The sequence below is a fragment of the Triturus cristatus genome, chromosome 1_1 (genome assembly GCF_964204655.1).
Source record: "Triturus cristatus chromosome 1_1, aTriCri1.1, whole genome shotgun sequence".
NCBI classification, from domain to species: domain Eukaryota; kingdom Metazoa; phylum Chordata; class Amphibia; order Caudata; family Salamandridae; genus Triturus; species Triturus cristatus.
The window spans coordinates 838491736-838514245 of NC_140579.1; the positions used below are offsets into that span (position 1 = coordinate 838491736).

At 52.7% G+C, this 22510-nt stretch overlaps 1 protein-coding gene across 1 annotated transcript in view; it reads left to right on the top strand.

The window, feature by feature from the left end:
- Window positions 1-21392, top strand: part of CEBPE (CCAAT enhancer binding protein epsilon) — a 34241-nt gene extending 12849 nt beyond the window's left edge. The window contains exon 3 of the mRNA XM_085650378.1: window positions 19141-21392. Coding sequence (XP_085506504.1) covers window positions 19141-19491 — 351 coding nt within the window. The 3' untranslated portion in view covers window positions 19492-21392. The remainder of the gene's footprint in view (window positions 1-19140) is intronic.
- Window positions 21393-22510: the final 1118 nt, after the last annotated feature.

The window sequence follows — 22510 nt, forward strand, 5'->3', positions numbered from 1 at the left end:
GTGCCACTCGCGGCCTCCCCTTGTTCCAGATGAGGGAGCGGAGCAGCGCCTCTAGGTCGCGAAAGAGCCTGACGGGTACATACAGAGGCATATTCGCGAAGTAGTATAGGAGGCGAGGTAGCACAATCATTTTGGTCAGCGCCACGCGGCTGGGCACGTTAAGGGGTAGGGTGTTCCAAAAGCCAATTTGCGCTCGGACGGAAGCGATCGCTCGGCAGAGGTTCCCTTCCAAGATGTCTGCCGGTGCTCTATATATTCGGATCCCGAGGTATCGGAAAGTGGTGGGATGCCATTGCAGCCTGTCTCCTCCCAGCCGGATGTCACATTCCTGTACGTCTGGGTTAAAGGGGTACGCCCCGACTTGGCCCAGTTAACTCTCAGGCCCGATATTCCCTCAAAGTTGCGGAAAATGTCAGCGAGAGAGGCAGGGATGGCAGCCATGTCCCTGACGTACAGCAGCAAGTCATCTGCATACAGTGACACTGCGTGCAAGCCGTCCGCCAGCGGGATTCCCCACTCCAGCCCGTGTGCTCTGAGAGTCGTGGCCAGTGGTTCCATGGCCAATGAGAACAGCAGTGGCGATAATGGGCAGCCCTGGCGGGTGCCCCTGCGGACCCGGATGGTGTCCGAGAGGAGGTGGCCCGTGCGGACCCAGACCGTCGGCCTGCCGTAAAGTAGACCAATCATGGTCTGGTATCCCCCCCCAGTTGATACTTCTCTGTAACCGCCCGCAGGTACGGCCACTCCACGGAATCGAAAGCCTTCTCCAAATCCAATATAAGGCATCCCGCTCTCGGCCACTGTTGCATAGCGTATTCCTGCACCCGGAAGAGGCGGCGTATGTTGAAGGAAGTGTGGCGTGTGGGGACGAACCCATTTTGGTCGCGGTGTACTAGGGTGGGCACATGGGGGGCCAGTCTCCTAGCCAAAGTAGAAGCCAGGATTTTATAATCTGTGTTCAGGAGTGCCAACGGACGGTAAGAGCCCACCTGTGTGCTATCCTTGCCCGGTTTAAGGATAGAAACTAGTGTGGCCTCATTCAATGTTGGGGGTAGAGCGGCATCTTCCGCTGCCGCGGTGTACATCCTCAGCAGCTCCGGAATGAGAACATCCGAGCCGGCCTTGTACATCTCCACCGGCAATCCATCCGGGCCCGGCGTTTTGCCATTTGACAGATTAAAGATGGCTTCTCGGAGCTCGTCAGGCTCCAGAGGGGCACCCAGTTCGTCCTGTTGCGCAATAGTTAGTTGCGGCATTGGCAGGGGGGAGAGGTAGTCAGCTATAGCCATAGGAGGGACCGCCAAGCGGGAGCGATACAGCTCTTCATAATGAGCCGTGAAGGCCTCGTGGATACCGATCTGTGTGTACACTAAGTCCCCCCCTCCCGTCCGTACAGCTGCTACTGGTGCCGAGCGGGTCTCCTGAGAGATTAGCCACGCTAAAAGTTTGCCAGGCCTGTCGCCCAGGTGATGTGTTCTCGCCGAGTGCGCGGCATAATTTACGTTCCGGAGTCGCTCTAAAAGGCGTGCATGTTCCGTTCGGGCCTCCTGCAGCGGGCCCCCGTCGCCAGCCACAGCCCCCTCCTCCCGTATCAGTAAGTCCGACTCTAGTCTGGTCAAGTCCCTTTCCAATTGATGCCTTATGTGTCCCTGCGTATGTAAGCAATGTCCCCGAAGCACTACCTTGAAGGCGTCCCATTCCGTCTGTGGAGTGGACGCCGTGCCAGCATTGTCCTCGAAGTATTGCCCGATGCGTGTAAGCAAATTATCTCGGAAAGCCGCGTCTAGCAGCAGCGTAGGCTGTAAGTGCCAAGTGGGGACAGGAGGGTGTGGGTGCGCCCAGGCAATCGACATGAAGTGTGGGTTGTGATCCGAGTGCGTGCGGCCCATGTATTGCGTGTCCGTCACGTGGGGTAAGAGGGCAGTGGAGGCCATGAACCTATCCAGTCGGACATGTAAGTCGTGAGCACCAGAATAGTAAGAATACGTCTGCACTCCCGGATTGCGTTGTCGCCAGACATCATGTAGGTCCCATTGCGCAGCCCATTCCAGTAGCGCTTTTGTGGCTCCCCGTGTAGAGGCATTGGTGGGGGGTGGGAAGGAGCGGTCCAGCGCCGTATCTAGTGTACAATTGTAATCACCCCCTATTATCCACGAGGTTGCATGCCAGGGTGCCATGACCTGCGAGAGTCGCGCCAGAAAGCTGCCCTGATCTACATTGGGGGAATATAGGGATACCAGCGTGAGAGGCTGGCCATCCAGTCTGCCCTGCGCAGCCACATATCTGCCCTCCCTATCCATTGCCACCTCTGTAGTCACCCAGGGGGTCCCAGGGCGGATCCATATCAGTGTTCCGTGTGAGTAGGAGGAGTACTCCGTAGCGTGAAGCTGCCCTCGCCATCTACGGCGCAGCGCCTGCACTTCGGCACCGTTCAAGTGGGTCTCCTGGAGTAGCGCTATGTTGATTTTATGGCGCTTTAGGTATGAGTATATATGGTAGCGTCTGGCTGGTGTGTGCATTCCCCTGACGTTCCAGGTGCATATTTGTACATTAGCCATAGCAGCTACTCGTGCGTGTGCGCCTCCTCCCCTCCCAAGTGGTGGTCCCCCGCTCAGAGGCCCCCCAGCTCCAGCAGCCCGTCCCAGCCACGCAGCTATCGCAAGTGTCATATTCGCAGTACCATGATCTCCAACAGGGTAGTGGGGTAGGGAAAAGGGGGAATGTAAAAGGCCTTAACATGGCAACAGAGTCCAAATACCAAAAGGTCGGCCGCACAACAGGTCGCCGTCCAAACACTCAAGTGAGCTCGCGAACTATACAGTCTAAGGGGGTGCTTGTGGTTACGTTCTAACAGTAATCAAAACAGTTCAATTGTGGATGTGCCCAGTGTCTCTCCCGGGTGTGGCGTGCAAGCCCCCGCTGGCCAGCGGACGTCCAGTGTCTCCCATTCCATGCCGCGGCAGCTGCACTCTCAGGCAGCAGCCAGGGGCGTGCAAGGGTGTCAGGGGGGGTGCAAGCCTCCTCCCAGTCAGGTTAAGCCGCCGCAGGCTGGCAGCAAGTCGCAGCGGGGCACTCCCTCGTTTCTGCAAAGGAGGTGTATGAGCCGCAGATGGATAAGTAGATAAAGTACTTACAGTGGCCAGTTCCGTGTTTTGACTCCCCAGGGCAGCGACAGCGACAGCGCGAGCGTCGGCAGGCCCAGGACAGCCCCAGGGCCAGGCGGGGCAGCCAGGCAGGAGCCCAGGCGGGCTCGCGCTATGCAGTTGACAGCTGCCAGGCCCAAATGCCGTCAGCCAAAGAGATCCACCGTCTGGGGTGTGACCTCCGGGGGTCCCCCAGAGCTCTGCGTGTCCGGCAGTCCATATATCGCCTCGTCGTCCGTAGAAGACGCTGCTGGGCTGGCGCCCGGGTGGAGCGATGGCGCTGGGGAGTTGCTGATTTCCGCCACCCTGCGCAAAGCATCCTGTTGCTCCTGTTGGACTAGGGCTGCCGGCGGGGAGCGGCGTACTGCCTCCCCGAGTAGCGGTGGCGTGGATGATCTTCGGCGACGCCGTCTCCCCGAGCCCCTGGACCTCTCCATCGCGTTGGCTCCCGGCGCCCTTCGCGGCGCGTCAGGCATACCTCCATCCAACCAGGCCTCAGCCTCCTCAGGGTTCATGAAGAAGTATGTCTTGTCACGTATCACTACTCGTAGTTTGGCCGGGAAAAGTAGCGAGTACTTGAGGTTTGCTTCACGCAGCCTCCGTTTTACAGCTAGGAAGGAATGTCTCTGTCTCTGGACTTTTGCAGTGTAGTCCGGAAAAAACATCACCGCAGCGTTTTCGATGGTGACCTCCCCGAGGTTCCTGGCTTCGCGCAGGATCGCGTCTCGGTCTCGGTAGTTGAGTACTCGAAGGAGGAATGGTCTGGGGTTAGAGCCCGGAGGGAGCGGCCGCATGGGCACACGGTGGGCTCTCTCCACCACAAAGTAGGGGGAAAGCGTGCCAGCTGGAAGTAGGTCTCGCAACCAGTCCTCAACCCTACGTGCGGGATCCGCTCCTTCCCATTTCTCTGGGATGCCCACGAGGCGAATGTTATTTCTTCGTGCCCGTCCTTCCGCATCCTCAGCCCTGCCCTCCAAGAGGTCCATTCTGGTGAGGAGGTCGTGCACCTTTTTGTCTGTTTGTGCCGTCAATGGTTCAATCACCGCCACTCTATCTTCCAGGGTCTTGGTGCGGTCTTGCAGCTTCTTGTGATCGGCGCGGAGGTGGGTCAGATCTATCGCCACGCCATCGATTCTGGTCTCCAGAGAGGCGCGCGTCTGTTGCAGCGACTCTTCCATCCGTTCCATGGCTGCCAAGACGCTGTCCAACTTCGCCGCCACGTGATCGGCATCCATCTTGTGTGCCGTTTTCGTTTGCCTCCCCTTTGCCACCGCAGGTCTCGATCCAGTACGTGTCCGCGCTCCTCCCGGCATGGAGCTGGTGGCGTGCGCAAAGTAATGGCCCCTGGCGTTGTGAGGCAGGGGCCCGTCGTTCGTGATAGGTCACCTCAGCGTCTCCGGGGTCGACGTTGTGGGCTGCGTCTCACCCGTCGCAGAGCTAGAGGCTCCGAGCTGCGCAGGGCAGAAGTCTCTCCCCAGGGGATCAGGGCGCGTGTGCGGCCCCTATCCGCTCCAGGCTCGCGGAGCTTCGTCGCAGCAAGTAGGGCCACAGGTGGCGCGGTGTGCTGGTCTGTGGGGAGCCTGTATGAGAGAGGCCGGGTTATGGTGCATCAGCCGTCAGGCCGGAGCGGGGGGAGGGGGAGGTGAGTTCCCTGCGTTTCGTCGCGGTTCCAAGGGTCGCTGTCTCCTCCTCGGGTTCCCGCTTCCATCCCCTCTCCGGCTCTACCCCGCCGGCCCCCAGGCCCCTGTCCGCCGACTCACGTGTATGCTGGGCGTCACAGATGGCATCCGCGTGGCTGCTCTAAGCCGTTCCCAGCCTGTTGTCGTCGTCCGGAGGCTCCCCACGGGGGAGGGGGGGCCTCCAGGTGCCCCCGGTCGCTATGTCCGTCTCGTAGGGGTGCCACGACAGCAGCTGCGGGGCTCCTCGTAGGCCGCAGTGTAAGGCCTGTTGGGACGTCCCAAGCCGTGGACTCGCGTATGCGTCGTCCCCAGGCGCGAGCTCGTCAGTGCAGCTCCAGGCTCACCGTCGGTGTCAGCGTCGTGCAGCGTCTCTGATGTGCCCCAAGTTCAGCCAGGGCGCACAGCAGGGATTAGATCAGGGCCGTCTGCAGTGTCGGATCATGGGAGGCCGCGGGGCTCCTCGCAGGCCGCAGCCCAAGGCCTGGTGCGTCGCCCCGAGCCGCGGATTCGCGTAGGCGCCTTCCCCAGTTGCGGGCGCACCAGTGCGGCTCCAGGCTCGCCGTCGGTGCCGGTGGTGCGCGGCGTCTCCGATGCGCCCCAAACTTGGCCAGGGCATGCAGCAGGTGCCGGATCAGGTCCGCCGGCAGTTTCGGGCCGCAGAAAAGGAGTTTTCGGCGGATAAAAGACCCGGGGTAGGCGAGCTCAGGCAGGAGCTCTACCCGGGCATGTCCGCTCTCGTTGCGTGCTAAGCCACGCCCCCCATCTGCATGTCATCCATGCACGTCTCCAAGAGATCAATGCTATGGGCTGTGATCAGGTTTATTAGAGGAATCGTAGACATGAATTTACATAGTGCAGGGGTCACTGCAAGGAAGAGCTGCTACTAATACCTGTAGTTGTACCAGTCGTTGAGATACAAGTAGTGGTTATAGTACTATTAGTAGTAGCACCAGTAGCGATAATAGTAGTGATACTGGTGTCAGTACTGGTATTTGTAGTAGTAGTGTAAGTTTGACCCTGTCACCAGGCAGGTCGCTCCCCCCATCCGCCACGCAGCCCCCTGTGGGTTGAACCTCCGTTGCCGCTTTTGCCGCCTGACTGCTCGCTCCCTTTTTTATTCTGTACCCCTGCGCTTGGCTTTCTGTGCCACTTTGTTTTTTCATTCTGTGCCCCTGTGTTTTGCTTTGTGTACCCCTGTGCTCTGTTGTCCCTCTCCCGCCGTCTTTTCCCGCCGTTTTTTCCCCGGGTTTTCCCCCGCCACTGGGCCCCTGCGGCCCCTGCGGCCCCGCCCCCTTCACTCCCATTGGCTGCCCCGCTCCCACCTCCCAGCTGCTCCTCCCTCCCTCTGCCCTCATGTGGAGGCCGCGAAGCGGCCGCGCAGCGGCCGCGCGCTGCGGGCACGCCGCTGGCGTGCTGAAGGCGCGCCTAAGGCAAGCCCGACTGCACCCGTCCGCGCCTGGACCGCACCCAGTGCCAGAACCCCTGGACACCGCACCCCCCGCAACGCCAGACTGCACTACGACGCAAGCACCCTCCACGCACTCAACACCAGACAAGACCACCCCTGCTACTGGGCCACCCCGAAACGCACCCAGGGGCCTTTCACCTGCCGGAACTGCAGATTCACCAGCATCCAACCCTCCACACCACCAGCCAGAGAACCCAACCACCTCCGCTGCATCCTCCTCAACACCCGCTCCGCTCGCAAGCACGCCATCGAACTCTGGGACCTCCTAGACTCCACCGCCCCCGACGTCGCCTTCCTGACGGAGACCTGGCTGAATGCCACCTCAGCACCAGACATCGCCATAGCCATCTCACAGGGCTACAAGATCTCCCGCAGAGACCGCACCAACGGAGTGGGAGGAGGAATCGCCATCATCCACAAAGACTCCATCAAAATCTCAACGAACACCGATGACACCCTCACCACCACCAAGCACATGCACTTCCAGATCCACACCGACCCCAACAACACCCTCAGAGGAACTCTCATCTACAGACCTCCCGGACCCCGCCCACAGTTCAGTGACACCATCGCCGACCTCATCAGCACCCACGCCCTCGCTTTCACGGACTACATACTCTTTGGGGACCTGAACTTCCACCTCGAGAACAACAACGACGCCAACTCCACCGCCCTGATCGACAACCTCGCCAACCTCGGACTCAAACAGCTCGTAACAACACCTACTCACGCCGCTGGACACACGCTCGACCCCATCTTCTCCGCAAGCCCCCACGTCTCCTTCAACCACACCACCGAACCACACTGGACCGACCACAGATGCGTCCACTTCACCTTCAGAAAACCCACCACCGCACCCAACAGCTACCACGCCGCTGCTGGGGCAAGGTCACCGAGGACCATCTGACTACCGCCCTCGCCCTGAGACCACCCACCGACCCCACCGACCCAGACACCGCTGCGACCAACCTCACACAGTGGATCAACGACTGCGCCAACACCCTCGCCCCTCTCAAGACCTCTACAACCAACCACACCAACAAGAAAGCCGCCTGGTTCACCGAGGACCTCCGGATCTCCAAGCACACCTGTCGGAAGCTGGAGAAGAAATGGCTCCATGACCGAACACCAGACATCCACACAGCCTTCAAGAGCGCCACCCGCAGACACCACCAACTCATCAGGACCGCCAAGAAGACCGCCTTCAAGGACCGCCTAGACAACAACGCACACAACACCAAAGAGCTCTTCAGCATCGTGAAAGAACTCTCCAACCCCAGCTCCAACACCAACAACATCCCGCCATCTCAAGACCTGTGCGACTCCCTGGCCACCTTCTTCCACCGCAAGATCACCGACATCCACGACAGCTTCAACTCCGACCCCCCCGCACCCACCACCGAGTCCACCACCCTTGCGACTACCACTCGCACCAGTCGCCTGACCGTCTGGTCCAGCGTCAGCGACGAAGACACCATCAAAACCATGAACTCCATCCACTCCGGTCCCCATCGGACCCCTGCCCTCACCACGTCTTCAACAAAGCCAGCGCAACCATCGCGCCCCACCTCCGGAAAACAATCAACTGTTCCTTCGAGACAGCAACCTTCCCAGAAAGCTGGAAGCACGCCGAGATCAACGCCCTTCTGAAGAAGCCCATGGCGGACCCCAAGGACCTCAAGAACTTCCGGCCCATCTCCCTGCTCCCTTTCCCGGCAAAAGTGACCCAGAAGATTGTCAACAAACAGCTGACCCGCTACCTCGAAGTTAACAACATCCTGGACCCTTCCCAATCCGGTTTTCGCAGCAACCACAGCACCGAGACCGCCCTCATCGCCGCCACTGACGACATCCGGACCCTGATGGACAAAGGAGAAACAGCCGCCCTCATCCTCCTGAACCTATCAGCAGCCTTTGACACGGTCTGCCACCGCACCCTATCAGCACACCTCCATGACGCCGGTATCCAAGAGAAGGCCCGGGCCTGGACCACATCCTTCCTCTCCGGCAGAACCCAGAGCATCCGCCTCCCACCCTTCCGCTCCAAAACCACCGAGATCATCTGCGGCGTCCCACTGGGATCCTCCTTCAGCCCGACGCTGTTCAATATCTACATGGCCCCCCTCGCCCACGTCGCACGACAACACAACCTCAACATCATCTCCTACGCCGACGACACCCAGCTGATCATATCCCTCACCGAAGATCCCCACACCGCCAAAGCTAACCTCCACAGAGGAATGAAGGCCGTAGCCGACTGGATGAAGGACAGCAGACTGAAGCTGAACTCAGACAAGACAGAGGTCCTCATTCTCGGACCCACCCCATCAGCCTGGGACGTCTCTTGGTGGCCCAGGTCACTAGGCACAGCCCCAGAACCTACGGACCACGCACGCAACCTGGGGGTCATCCTCGACTCCACTCTCTCCATGACCAGGAAAGTCAACGCCGTCTCCGCGTCCTGCTTCAACACCCTCCGTATGCTCCGCAGGATCTTCAAATGGATCCCCCTCGACACGAGAAAAACCGTTACCCAGGCCCTCATCACCAACAGACTCGACTACGGGAACGCCCTCTACTCAGGAACTACAAACAAGCTCCTGAGACGACTCCAACACATCCAGAACGCCTCGGCCCGACTCATCCTCGACGTCCCGTTCCGCAGCCACATCACACTCCACCTGAGAGGCCTGCACTGGCTCCCCGTCAACAAAAGGATCACCTTCAAGCTCCTGATCCACGCACACAAAGCACTGCACAACACTGGACCCACCTACCTCAACAACCGACACAGCTTCCACACCCCCACCCGAAGCCTCCGCTCAGCCAACCTCGCCCTCGCCACAGTCCCTTGCATCCGAAAAACCACCGCTGGCGGCAGATCCTTCTCCTACCTCGCCGCCAAGACCTGGAACACTCTCCCCACCATCCTACGACAGATCCAGGACCTGCTGGCCTTCAGAAGACTCCTCAAGACCTGGCTCTTCGACCAGTAGCACCCCCCCTCCCCAGCGCCTTGAGACCCTCTCGGGTATGTAGCGCGCTTTACAAATGCAGTGATTGATTGATTGATTGATAGAAGAAGTAGTAATAGTCTCAGGCCTAGTAACACTAATAGCAGAAACACTGTTAGAAGCACTTGGTACAGCTACTAGTTGTTGTATTGCTTTTTGTTATTTCTATAATTGTTCTGCCATTCAGAAGCCTCTTTGCACGCAGTCAGGGAAGTCTTGCAGACTCGGCGCTGGCTGGAGGGTTCAGGCTGAAGACCACGTGGCAGGCCAGGCCCAGGTCAGTGAGGGACACTGCAGACCAGACGACCTAATGTGTCCCTGAGGCAGTGAATGGTTGCAGCAGATGCACCTGGAGGGGGGAGGGCGAGAGGCAAATTGAAGTCCGGATCTGGGGTGGAGCAGGAGGGACCCTGAGGTGAGTCAGGCCTGCAGCTGAGCAGGGGAGGGGTAAGTAGAGGAGGGCGAACATGCCACTGCGCTGCCCTTGCTCTTACCTGAGTGTGGCCGACCCTGAAGGGCGTTGTGGGGGTTTCCTGCTCCTCCCTATGTTCCCCTCCTTCCCACTGTGGAACTGGAGTATTGCATACCAGGGAGCACTCTGGCCATAAGTCCACTGGGACAGGCGGGACTGGAGCAGGTACCCCCCGCTCGGTCCAGTGGCATAACACAACTTGACGGGGCCCCCTTGCAAAGTACATGGAGGGGGCCCCCATTCTCTGCATCAGTCAAGAGCCCTCAGGCCAGAGACCCGCCATACTGCAGGGGCTCACCCCAGCCATAAAAAAGGATTCTGGTTTCTCCATTGGTCACATCCGCCCTTTCATTGGGCGATTTACATATATCAGTAAATACTGCTGCTGCGCCCTCCAGCAAAGTTACATAACACTGCCTCCAGCCGGCCCACCAAACACATCCTCCTACTTGATGACCCACCTTCAAGCGAAGCCCGCTCAGCTAACCACCTCCAAACACAGACTACTGCATTCATGCCTGCTACTAACATCCATTAACTCTACTCTCACCCCTACTCTCACCCCTACGAAACCCGCAGTTATGCTTTCCCGCCCACCTTTAAAACCACCCCTCGGATGTCACTGCAAACCCGTGACCGCCGCCCACTGCTCCCCTGTCCACCACCGACAAGAAGACTGATGACCGGTCCCCATCTAACCACTGCCTACCAGTAAAGACAGAGCCTTTCAGCTGCTGCCCTCCCTAATGCCACTGTAGTAGTTTAAAACATGTTAAACAATCTCTTAAACTGAACACCCCAAAACAGTTCTTCCTGCTAGCCTCTACAGCATCAAAGCCGTTCCTGCTACTTTTCATCCTCTGCATGATGCACACAATAATATTAAATGTACAAAGAGTCAGAATTTTTGTTTCCTCACGCCAACATTAATTTACACTATGTACCCCACTAAACCATACCTCCTGTCAAAGGCAAACCTGATCCCATGTGTAGCACCAGTCAGCAAGTACCCCAAAGACAAACACCAGAGAGAATGCGAGATTCATGTAATTAAAGCTATAGTGACAACATAGCATTTCCCCACCCACTGTCAGCCCAGCGAAGTCTGCAACCGCACAGAAGCCATTAATACCGGCAACATCTAAAGTGCATTTCCACTTCCTTTCAAGGGCAGCTCCTGATACATATACCTATGAATTACTTCTGGGTGGCATCCAGCACAGACCGCAGCATTCTTTGTCTCCCTAAGACTAACCGAATGCTGTCGGTGAACGCTTTTCTTCCCCCTTCCTTACTAATAACTAATGGAGGAAAACAAAAAAAAGAATAAGTATTTTCTTATGCAAATAGCGTCTCAAGCACTTGCTGCCCGCATTCCTCACCAGATCCACACGTATCAATATTCTGCTGTCGCTCCTTCCTGTCAACCCTATTATTATCTAGAGATGTTTTTTATCCCTTCCGTGAACTGGGAAAAGCAATACCTTGCACGATAACAAGTTCCTTTAAAACCTTTGCTACTTATACAAGCTCACAAAGCACTTACTTGTTTTACTAACTGTCGTAAAGCAAACAGGTAACTCATTCTAGGATTGGAATTACTGCTTAGAAGTGTGGAAGTAAATACTGAGACGTAGGATGATTTTTTGCATGTCTGCCAGACACTTGTTCTGCCCTGCATGCGCACACAATGCAACAATGCACTTTAGCGTAACAAATTGTTCAGAAATGTGCCGGAAGGGAAAGAAACAGCCCACATTATTTTTACAAAGATAAATAGACAAACGTCCACTTTATACCCCATGACATAAAAGCCTTAGCGTGCACAGCTTGTCCAAATCCACGCCACATAATTCAGCCCTGCTAAGTACCACGCATCTGGCATTAGACTAACACATTTCAGTGTGGTGATCCGCATCACCGCACTGAAATGCAAAATCATGCATAACGGGCATCGCGCCTCCTCGGGTACCAGTGCTGCTAATCAATGCTGGTGTAGTATTATTTCCATGTGGCCGGCCGTCTGTTTTCTGGTGCTTCCCCGTCTCCTAAACGCAATGGGGTAAATTTCATTATGCAGTACCGCTGCCTGTGTGGTAGTCCTGTAATGAATGTCCCTTCTCTATGCCCACAACATTCTCAGGGCCGGACTGGCCGTAGCAGGCATAGGGCGTTTGTTCGGTGGGCCGCCAGGGTTGGGGCCGTTTTTCGGCCCCTGGGGGGCGTTTTTGTTACCGGGGTCGGCAATATCGGCCCCCTGTAACAAAAATCGGCCGAAACCGGCCCTAGCAAACAGCTCGGCCGCACCCTCCTCCCCTCCCAGGAGGGCTGGTCGAGCAGTTTGCCAGGGCCGGTTTCTGTTCCCAGTCCGGCCCTGAACATTCTGCTGTATTTCCGTAGTATGTCCATAAAGTTAGGTCTTGCGAGGATTTATTGCAGGCGCGCGCCATGCACCGGCAGCCCTACGATGTCAGCCATTTCGAGTGCGACATATGCAAGGACTAGTTCCTGACGGGAGCTAGGGGCTTGAGAAGGGCACCGGAGCTCTGGAGTGGGTGATGTGACCCGGGATAACCTCCGCCTTCCTGCAGGGATCGATGTGCAAAAACGGCCACTCTGCATGAAGGAGCCGGGATCTAAGATTCCAACACGATGACACCACGGCGCTGAGGTGCCCAATTTCATTACTGTTTTGTTGTTGGGGGAACAGAAATGATGATGAGAAAGTATTAAAGGAATAACATGCGTGAGTCTGTTTCCGGGCTGATTCCTACTTGTTTTCTTCGAAACTTTCACATGGTGCTAATAGCAACTTTCAGCAGCTGACATACCGGAATGAAAACCAAAAACGTTAATTGTGAAGGTCCCGTAACTGTGACCTAGGTGTATTGGTAACTCTTACCTGTGTCAGAGCGTTGATTTCTTCAGATGCTAGATAGATATAGAGCTGCACTGATTAGGGGTGTTACATTGAGTAATTACTAAATGAATTACAATGGTTTCCGAAAGCGTTACTGTACCCAGGTGACATTGTATTGATACCGCATAATACACTCTCGGAGTGCATAGACATAACCTCCCCTCCCCTTACTGCCATGAATTGTTGCTCCTCCGAGGGTTAGCGCCTCCAGTCATCTCTCGTAGTTCCACCTGTTACTTTGGTCAATCTCCTCGCAGCCATCCAACGCCTGTTGGCCCTCCTGCGGTCCACAAGGCTCCTCTTTTGACTAGAGTCCATCGAGAGGCATGCTCCAACAGTCTACTATATTGCCTCATCCAGCCTCCCAAGTTCGGGCCTCTGCCTGCTGGTCGCACGCCCGTGAGGCCCAATTTACACACACACAGAAGAGGCCTCAGGTCCCCCTCCGTCCAGCAGGTGTTGTATTAATGCACCTACAGACCTTGCTCTGCAGATGAGCTGATTGCGCTGAGGGTCTAGGTGCCTACCGTGGCGCAGGGAGCTGTGGCCTAACTGTAGTCTGGGAGCATCAGAGGCACCACTGCACATACTGCTTCAGGCTCGGATCTCCCCTCCTCTCACACTCCTGGCTAAATGGATGAAACACTTCGGCCCAGGGCAGTCTAGACCAAATAGTCTTAAAACATGTTAGATACGAGTTGCACCTTACCTCAGACAGAAGATCACTGAGGAGGCACTAGAGGGTAGGTCACTGGGGCTTACTGTGATTTTAGCATCCCAGAAACGGACTGATTACTCATAGATGAAAGCAGCTCTTTTTGGAAGGTTTAATCTGACCACAGATTAGCATTTAAAAAAACTTTGCAGCATTTCTACGCAGAGTAACCAGACATTATGGGAGGTTGATTGGACCTTGAATGAACTGCCACTTTTAACCCCTTCAGTGCCCGCCCCTTTCCCCGCCCAGTGCCGGCCGTTGCATTAGCGGGCGGGGTCTATGACGAGCTGGACTCGTCATGGGCACAGCGCCACCGCGGCCCATGACGAGTCCAGCTCGTCATGGGCACTGAAGGGGTTAAAGTGCTGGAGTAAGTGTAACCTGGCGCAGGCAAACCTCTGATTTTTGCAGAGAACATCCTATGTATTTATTTTGTAGAGTTACATTAACATGCTCATGGAAAACTGCTTGGCGCTTGCAAGTTTGCAAAGACACCTGGCAGGGTGGTCACCATGAGGGTGCAGAGGAATACACCTCAATTAGAGCACATTTTCACACTGATTCACTCATAGATGTCAAGGTTTCAGATTGGTAAGTGGCATGTTTTCATAATTTTAACTGTAATAATGGGTGACATTCACACAGTCTGATCTGCTCAGTTTTCAGGCGCCTGCTGTTAACACACTTTAGTTCAGTGACTTTCTTAGAGTTTGTAGTTGCTCAAATGGGCATAATTTCTAATATTTATATGTTTCCTTCCTCTTCATTGCTTGATTTTGCTCACGAGAAAGTGTCACTCATTGTCTTTGAAATATAACTCATAATCACACTGAAATTATGAAAATGTCACACATTGCAACCTGAAACCTTGGCAGCTATGCTAAGTCTACCACACACAGCCTATTTGGACATCTCAAAATTCCATGCCACACAACTCAACTATAAATAATTTAACCCTACAACATTCCATACCAAATAATTACAATCCTAAAAATTAAAAGAACACATATTTCCACTTCACTCCATACCACATAATTCCACATCACATAATAACATTCCACAAACTTAATACCACTCCAAACCATATACTTACACTCCACACAACACAATTCAACTACACATAATTCCACTTCAACCTATATAATTATACATCACACAACATATTTACACTCCACTCCAAAACACATAATTACCCTCCACAAAATACAACTCTGCAACATGCTGCATAATTCCACTCCACACAATTATACATCACATCATGCCACATAATTCCACACCTCACACAATTCCACAATTCATCCCTACACAATTCATCACACAACATAACCAGACTGCACATATTACCACTCAGCACCACATAATTTACCTCCACATAATTATGCTCTACTTCATATTGCATAAATACACTCCACATAAATCCAGTCTATGTCACGTAGCAACATTCCACATAACTACACTTCACACCATGCCTCATAATACCACTCAACATACTTTTCACTCAACAGCGCACACTTCCACGTCACACAAATTCAACTCTACACATTTCCATTCCACACCACATAATTCAACAACAAACTACATATTTCAAACTAACAACACAGCACATACATCCAATCTACACCACAAAATTCCACATCATGCTACAATTTTGAACAGCACACCACATAAGTAAACTCCACTACATACTACTCCACCATTTCAGAAATACCATTTCAGATAATCTCTCTCCAAGACACACAATCCAACTCCATGACACACAATCCCACGCCACATAATTCCAGTACACTCAATACCACACAATTACTATCCACATAATTCCACTGCACACCATGCCACATTATTTCACTACACAGATCCAATCCACACAACACAATTCCACAACTAACAATTCCTATCCAAACCATATATGACTTGAATATATGCAAATGCATATATTGCAAAACCATATATTGCAAATGCTTGTTTACCTTCCAATGTGTCCCAGCAGATCCTGTTCCTGGAGTGAGCTGCAATCCTTCTCCTGTCCCAGTCAGCTCTGTGCTGCCTGGTCTCTCTGGGGCCCCCACCCCCACCCCCACCCTTGGTCCGGCCGGCTCTGACTGAAGAGAAACAATGTAACTTGTTACTTTGTTTCTTTTCAATCCTGTGTCAGCCAGCACAAGGAGCTCCGAGCAGGATGCACGCTGCAGCTGCTTAAGAGCAAACCTCTCACAGCTCTCTATCAAAGAGCTGAGGGGGGTCCTTTCACCTACTGAAGACTGCCCCCCCGCACTGCAGGGGCTGCGGGGTTGTTTGTTACGCCCCTGGCTCTGTCTGAGAAAAATGTGAGGAAACAGTAACCCCATCGAAGGGCGAGACCAGAATCTTTGCCCCAGGTCCAAGAGGGGACTGCTACTTCACCTTGCATGCAGGCTTCAAAGGTAAATGAAACTGTGGACCCATAACCGTGCTGCCCAATTAAATGGCAAACAATGTAGCAAGTGCCACCGGACATCATGGCTGCTCGTGATCCTATTGAGGGACACAGGAGAGGGGTGTCACTTTCATGGTGGGAAGCAGGTCGGTACAATTACACCACTGTACACACTGTTAATAACATCAGGTTGAGGTATGGCCTGGGGACTGTACCAGGGGTCCCTTCCTCAATGAATGTGGGTTGGTGAGTCTAGAGCCTTAGGGACGAAACTACTCATCAGCCAATGGGAAGGTTTAGGTCAAGCTGGGGGACCTCAGTCCCAGCAACCACGAACAATACTACCCCTTCAATGAAATAGCCAGTGGTCGAGGGTTGCGATCTGAAAGTCATGGCTAAACTAGATCCAGTAATGGAAGTGAATGGAATCATAAATAGGTACGATTAGAGTAAATGTGGGGTTGGTGTGAATGGACTAGAAGAAGTTGGCGGGCAGAGTGACCCAGGTGGAACAGACCTGATGGAACTGCAAAATCAGACACTAGAGGTGAGTTGCTAGTTGCAGGACCTCATAGAGTGGGTGAGGTTCATGGACTGAAAGGCAGAAAGTAGACCAGGACACAACATCTGGATAGTGGGCCTCCCCAAGTGTACTGAAAGCAACAACATGGTTGAATACCTTGAGAACTGGATCTTGGGATTAGTTGTGCCACAAAAACTGTTATTTTTTCTTCATAGAAAGAGCTGACTGGGCTCTGACACACAGCTTTGTTCCAGAGACCACACTGAGGCCATAGTTGTCAAACTGTTGCATTTCAAAGATAGGGACACCATACTGCAGCTATACTTCACAGTGGAAAAAAAAATTGCTAATGTTCCAAGTCTTCATCATAGAGCATCGTTTCTGAGGGTGAAACGGAAACACTGTGAAATGGGATTGAAATATGCTTTGCTGTTTCTGGCCAAACTGAAAATAATGACGGCTCAAAAGTGTTTCTTCTTCACTGAATCTGAAGAAGTGTGGGATTGGGTTAACAGCGAGGTGCCTCGCCTAAAGTCGATGCCTCCATTAGTTGAGAGTCCAGGCGAGGCAGGCGTAAACTTAAGAAGCTGAATTGAAAGCATGGCACCGACTGTCCAAACTCACAACCCGATCTGTAGAGCAAGCAGAGGAAAACAAAGCGGAGTTCTCTTGATAGAGGCCACCTTTCGTGACTGGGCCAGCCAGTTGATGCTAGAGTAATCGAGCTGCAACAAGTACGACAACACGTAGACCATACTAAGCATGGACATAGGGCAGTTGCCTAAGGAGAAGCCGAGATCAATGGATGATCTTGTTTAAATTGCACAGATAAAGTCTACTGGGTGTTTCTGCAGCACTGATTGTGGGTGCGAGCTACATAGACAGCCGTCAGAACAGGGTACGGCTGTATCATGTAAGTAACAAACCACTGACGGAACCTGGGACCTGGTGGCCCTTCAGCCCCCCGGGTGGCGGTAGATGAGCATGTGCAATTCCTGGTGGGCTCAACCATCTGTGCACACCACACAGTATTCAAAGCATCCGTACCTAGTTACTATTAGTGGTCCATACTAGATATCAAAGATCAACACTAGGGTGTTTCCAGGCAGGGGCTTGTTTGGCCAGCATCTGCCTAGCACCCTCCATAATTGACAATATGAACCTTTATTCAATATTTAGAAAGGGGGCCATTAAAAATCTGGTCCAAAGTGGGAGTTTCAAATTGGGACGTTTCGGGTTCAGTTCCTAAGTCATGGAAGAAGAGAAGCAGTAAGGAGAAGAGCGCATTCTGTGGGCAAGGCACAGCAAGTCACCTTCTAGACATAGGTGACAATCTCACGTATAAGGGGCACGGTTCACTATGGGCAAGACTATGGGTCAAGGGGGTGTTCATGCTCGCCCTTGTGTGCATAACATTACTCTACTCCGATGGACAGGCCAACACACTGTCGAACCTGGAATGTCCGAAGGAAGTGCAAGAGGTGAGGAATTCGCATTACCGTACTGCAGGAAACTCGTCTGATAGAGAGAGAGGAGTAGTAACTGCAGTGCAAGTGGCTAGGTCAGTTGTTTTATACGTCTTACTCTGAGTATGCGGGGGTATTAATCTAGATTGGACCCGAGGTTCCCTTCGAGGAAATGGAGCACCAGATAGATGCAGAGGGGCCATCAGTTTATGTGCTTGGCCATCTCAACAACATGAAGCTCCAACGTTTGACTTTGTATCTCCCTAACACCACGCAGACAGGCTTACTACACGCAATGACCTCACTACTGACTACAAAGCCGCTAAAACATCAACTGATAGGAGGCGACTTTAATTGTGTTATTAACCTGAATTCACATTTATCACCCCCCTTGTTGCACGATGCTGCTGGGCCGCTGCCTGAGAAAATGTCTGCCTGGGGGGGTGGTAATTGGGGCCTGGCACAGCATGTGGATGGTGTACACCCCATGAACCACAAGTACTGTCACTTCTCCCCGGTTTTAAAACTTTCACACTTGCATATACATATTTTTTGTGAACACGCACCTCCAGGATTACATTCACAGAGCAGATTATCTAGAGAGAAGACTATCTGATCATAGCCCTTTAATGCTAGTGTTGCAAAGGAGCAGAGTATTCACTAGGATTCCAAACTGGCAGCTGCAACCACTGGTACAGGAAGATGCAGTAAAAAGGAGCACTGTGGTGGATGAAATAAACCAGTATTTCAGGGTCAATGAAAGCTTCACATGAGATATCTCAACTTACTTGAATGCCTTCAAGGTTTATATAATGGGGATCTGCATTAAAAGCAGATGGGGTGCAGGCCACAATACATGGCAAGATGAGCAGGAGGAAGGGTTACCCCAATTAGAGGGGTAAGCAGCCATGTGCTGCAAACACGAACAGCAGGGATTGACATGCAAAAGACGGCCTAACAGCGAGCAAGGAAGGGCCTCTAAACATCTATAGGGTGGAGCGCACTAACTTTCTGGTGTAAAATAACATACAACCTTTCACTTTTGCATAATTTCTGCTTTAATGGATCCGAAGACTGCACTTCCTTCCCTCTGCCGTCACTTCCTGTGGTTGTGGTTAAAAGACATTCCACGGAATAGAGAACGGTTAAAAACAATGCTCACTATAAAAGAAAAGAAAAAAACATGGAGCGCTAGAGGTTTTGAAAGGAAAATCTAGTAGACGGTAAAGCATTAATGCAAAGATATTTTTGAGAAAGTGGATTTCCACTTTGCCCCTTTTTCCCAACTCCCTAACATTAATTGCCCCTCTCTCCTGTCTTTCAGGCTCTGCCTCAGGCGGGCACTCCATGCTCCAGCACGTCGTCGACTAGTGGGCCATTCTCCAGGGACGGCTCGTTGCCGCCTCACCACAAGAGCAAGAAGTCGCTGAGCAAAGACAGCCTGGAGTACAAGCTCAGGAGAGAGCGCAACAACATCGCCGTACGCAAGAGTCGTGACAAGGCGAAGCGTCGTAACATGGAGACCCAGCAGAAGGCAATGGAGTACTTGGCAGAGAATGAGCGTCTGCGAGCTAGCGTCGAGCAGCTCACCCAGGAGCTCGAGGCGCTACGCAATCTCTTCCGTCAGGTCCCTGAGGCGGCTGGCCTGTTAAAGGGCCTGGGGGACTGCGCCTGAAGGCTTATCAGATCTGGACTAGGTGAGAGACAAGGGTCTGTCCCTGAGGGAACTCAGAATCCGACCAGGGAGGAATGGGGGAACTGTGCCTGAGAGGAAAAATGGTCTATCTTCGCTAGTGATATGTAGAGCTGTGCCTGAGGGTTTAGTGGGGGTTCCACCTATTTGTAACCACCAATCTTTGCAACAGGGTTACTTGGGACTGGCCTGAAGGTGGCGCAGAGCACTGTTTTGGGTTAGAGTACAGAACTCTGAAGTCTCCAGGTTCAATGTGTGGGTACTGTCTTCAGTCCTGTATTCCAGTCCTGGTCTTTCATTCACACAAACCAGTAAATCCTTGCAGTTGTAGTCTTGTCTTGTCTCAGTAAGACTACATTTCCAGGTTGAACTGGCTTCTGAAAGAATAGACTGGTTTGGAGCAGGATGTTTCTGAGGACCTTGGTGCATAAACAGCCTGAGAAACTGTGCCTGAGCCCTTCAGGGACCACAGAATGGAAGATCACATGAGGCCGTGCCTAAGGAACTATGCGGGTCGGCCTAGAGAAGGCCTTGTAGAGTTGTCTCTCAGCACTTGTCACTTGGTGGTGGGAAGGGCATGGAGGGCTGCCCATGAGGGAGAGTAGGACCAGCCACACCTGAAGAACATCACTGTGAACTGTGAATGGGGAACGAGGGCAGACCTGGACAGACATGTTGTGCTTTGCTATGCTGTGTTGTGTTTTTTGTGTTGTGTCAGCACAGATTTGGACTGTCCCTGAGGAAGTATCACAGCCCAAGAGAAGAGGCTGCGAAACTGTCTTAGGGGCTGTTGGTCGCCGGCCTAGGGTAGACCATAGGGGACTGTGCCTGAGGACCTGTGGGCATCTGGGGCTGCCTAGTAAAAGAGCTCTTGTGATGGTGCCTGGGTATCTTGAAACTGCAACCCAGAGGCAAGCACAATAGATAGGAAATATTGGGGTCCAGCACACAGGCCTGTGCTTGAACAATATCAGGGTTATAGGAAGGAACAGAGAATGTGCTTGAAGATGTGCGAGCTTGGGGGTTGCGGGGAGCAGGTCAGGGAGGACTGTCTGCCCCTACAGTGGTATTTGGGGCCCTGCCTATAGGAAGCTTAAGGCACAGTTAATTGAGCCTATGGTCTATTGGGGTCCAGCATCGGATTAGTCACAGGGCCAGTGCCAGAGGGCTCAAGTCCCTTATATGGTATATTGGAGACAGTGCCTGAGGGAATGCTGGGCCCTGTCCTATGAGAATGAACGACAAAGACCAATCACGGACTGACTCAGGGATGGACACTAGGCGCAATGCCTGACATCAGTTCACGACTGGCCCAGCAGACCTCAGTAACAGTGCCCAAAGGTGCCACTGAGTGTGAAATGGATCAAGGTCAAAGGCAGTGACAGGGGCCTTATAATGGTCTGTTCTGCAGATGGACATAAGAGGTTACTGCGCTTATGCCAAGGGGCACACCCAGGGGCCATGCTAAAGGCGCTATCTGGAGCCAGTATTCATGAAAGATCGGTGGTATTGTGCCTAGGGGACCATTACTAATGATAACTCGTGTTATATAGATCTCGATTTCAATGTGCCATCACTCTCTCATGTAAACGCTGGTACTCAGGTTATTGGTACCACGTGTACCAATTGTGTAAGGATGAAAGGTAGGATTGGTGCTGTTGGGAACTAAACTCCTGACCTGCAGAACACTCTCACTTATCTTGGTGCTGCATGGCGTATAGCTTGATTACGGGGGCGTCTGTGCCTAACCAAGTATGTGAGAGATGGGCGTCTGTACCTGCTTCTCAAGAACTTGCAAACCCTTGTTATCTAGTTGTAAGGCCATGTTTGGATTATTTATCATTCTTTTACTAATGCTTTAAATAATATCTCTGCTGTTTTCAGTTCCGTTTCTGCCTCTGTACAACCATGAACTGACCCCTGAAGCAGTCTACTGCCCCTGAACGGTACAGCAAACCCTATATTTGACTAAATCTGGTTCACCAGTTGACCTTGTCCGGCCAGTGTTATTTATGTGATCTCAATTATTTCCTCACCTATTTGTAAGTTAATTAATTCTGCTTTTAAAACAGGTATACTACCAGTCGAATGAAAACAGGCATGTATGGTGCAATCATTAAAAAAAACTGGCAATTTTCGCCCTATTTTGCTTTTACCATTCTAAAGCAGCGATAATGGGCTTGATAATATGCTCTATGGAATTCCAATTCAAGCCCATGTTAGACGTCCTTCACATCTAACATGGGTTTCAATTGGAATTCCATAGAGCATATTATCAAGCCCATTATCGCCGTTTTAGCGGCAGTTTTCTGCCGCTAAAGCAGCGATAATTTTATCGCCTGGCTTGATAATATGCCCCTTGGTTCGCAGCTCTTGAAGTTTACCACTAAAACCTTTTTTTTTAATCTTGCCCGTCTGGCTTCCGATCCCACCATGGAGGTCGCATTTGTTGCAGTTCAAGATGAGCCACATATGGCTCTGGACCCGCAGGTGGTGGCCACCGCCCGCCTTGCATCTGGCTACCAGCTCTATTCCGTTCTGACCGACGGCTGCCATCAGCAGGAGGGAGGGGGCTCTCCCTGGAGTGGTTCTGATCCTTCCTTACAGGTCGAAGTCAAGCAGTCTATTTGCCTCCGTTCAGATCTCCTAAACATGTGTTAGGGAGCGGCATCTCACAAGGGTCATTTCTGAGCATCTCAGCAACCTATTTGTGGCTCCTTTAGTAAAGCTGATTCAGGATTTCAGGCCATTCAGTATGTGTTTTGTGGGGGACACACACATGATTCTTAGACTGCACAAAAAAATTATAGTGCCCAAGCCAGCTTCCTACAAGGTCAGAAGGCAGTGGCTGATTGGAAAACGACCCATTAACCTAAAACTAAACTTAGATAAAACCAAAGTTTTTGATCGTAGAAGGTTCCCCCTCCTGTTAGATTTGTTCTGGTGGCCCGGTGTGCTTAGTCAGTTGCCCACCTTGATTTGCGCTGCTCAAAACCTTGGG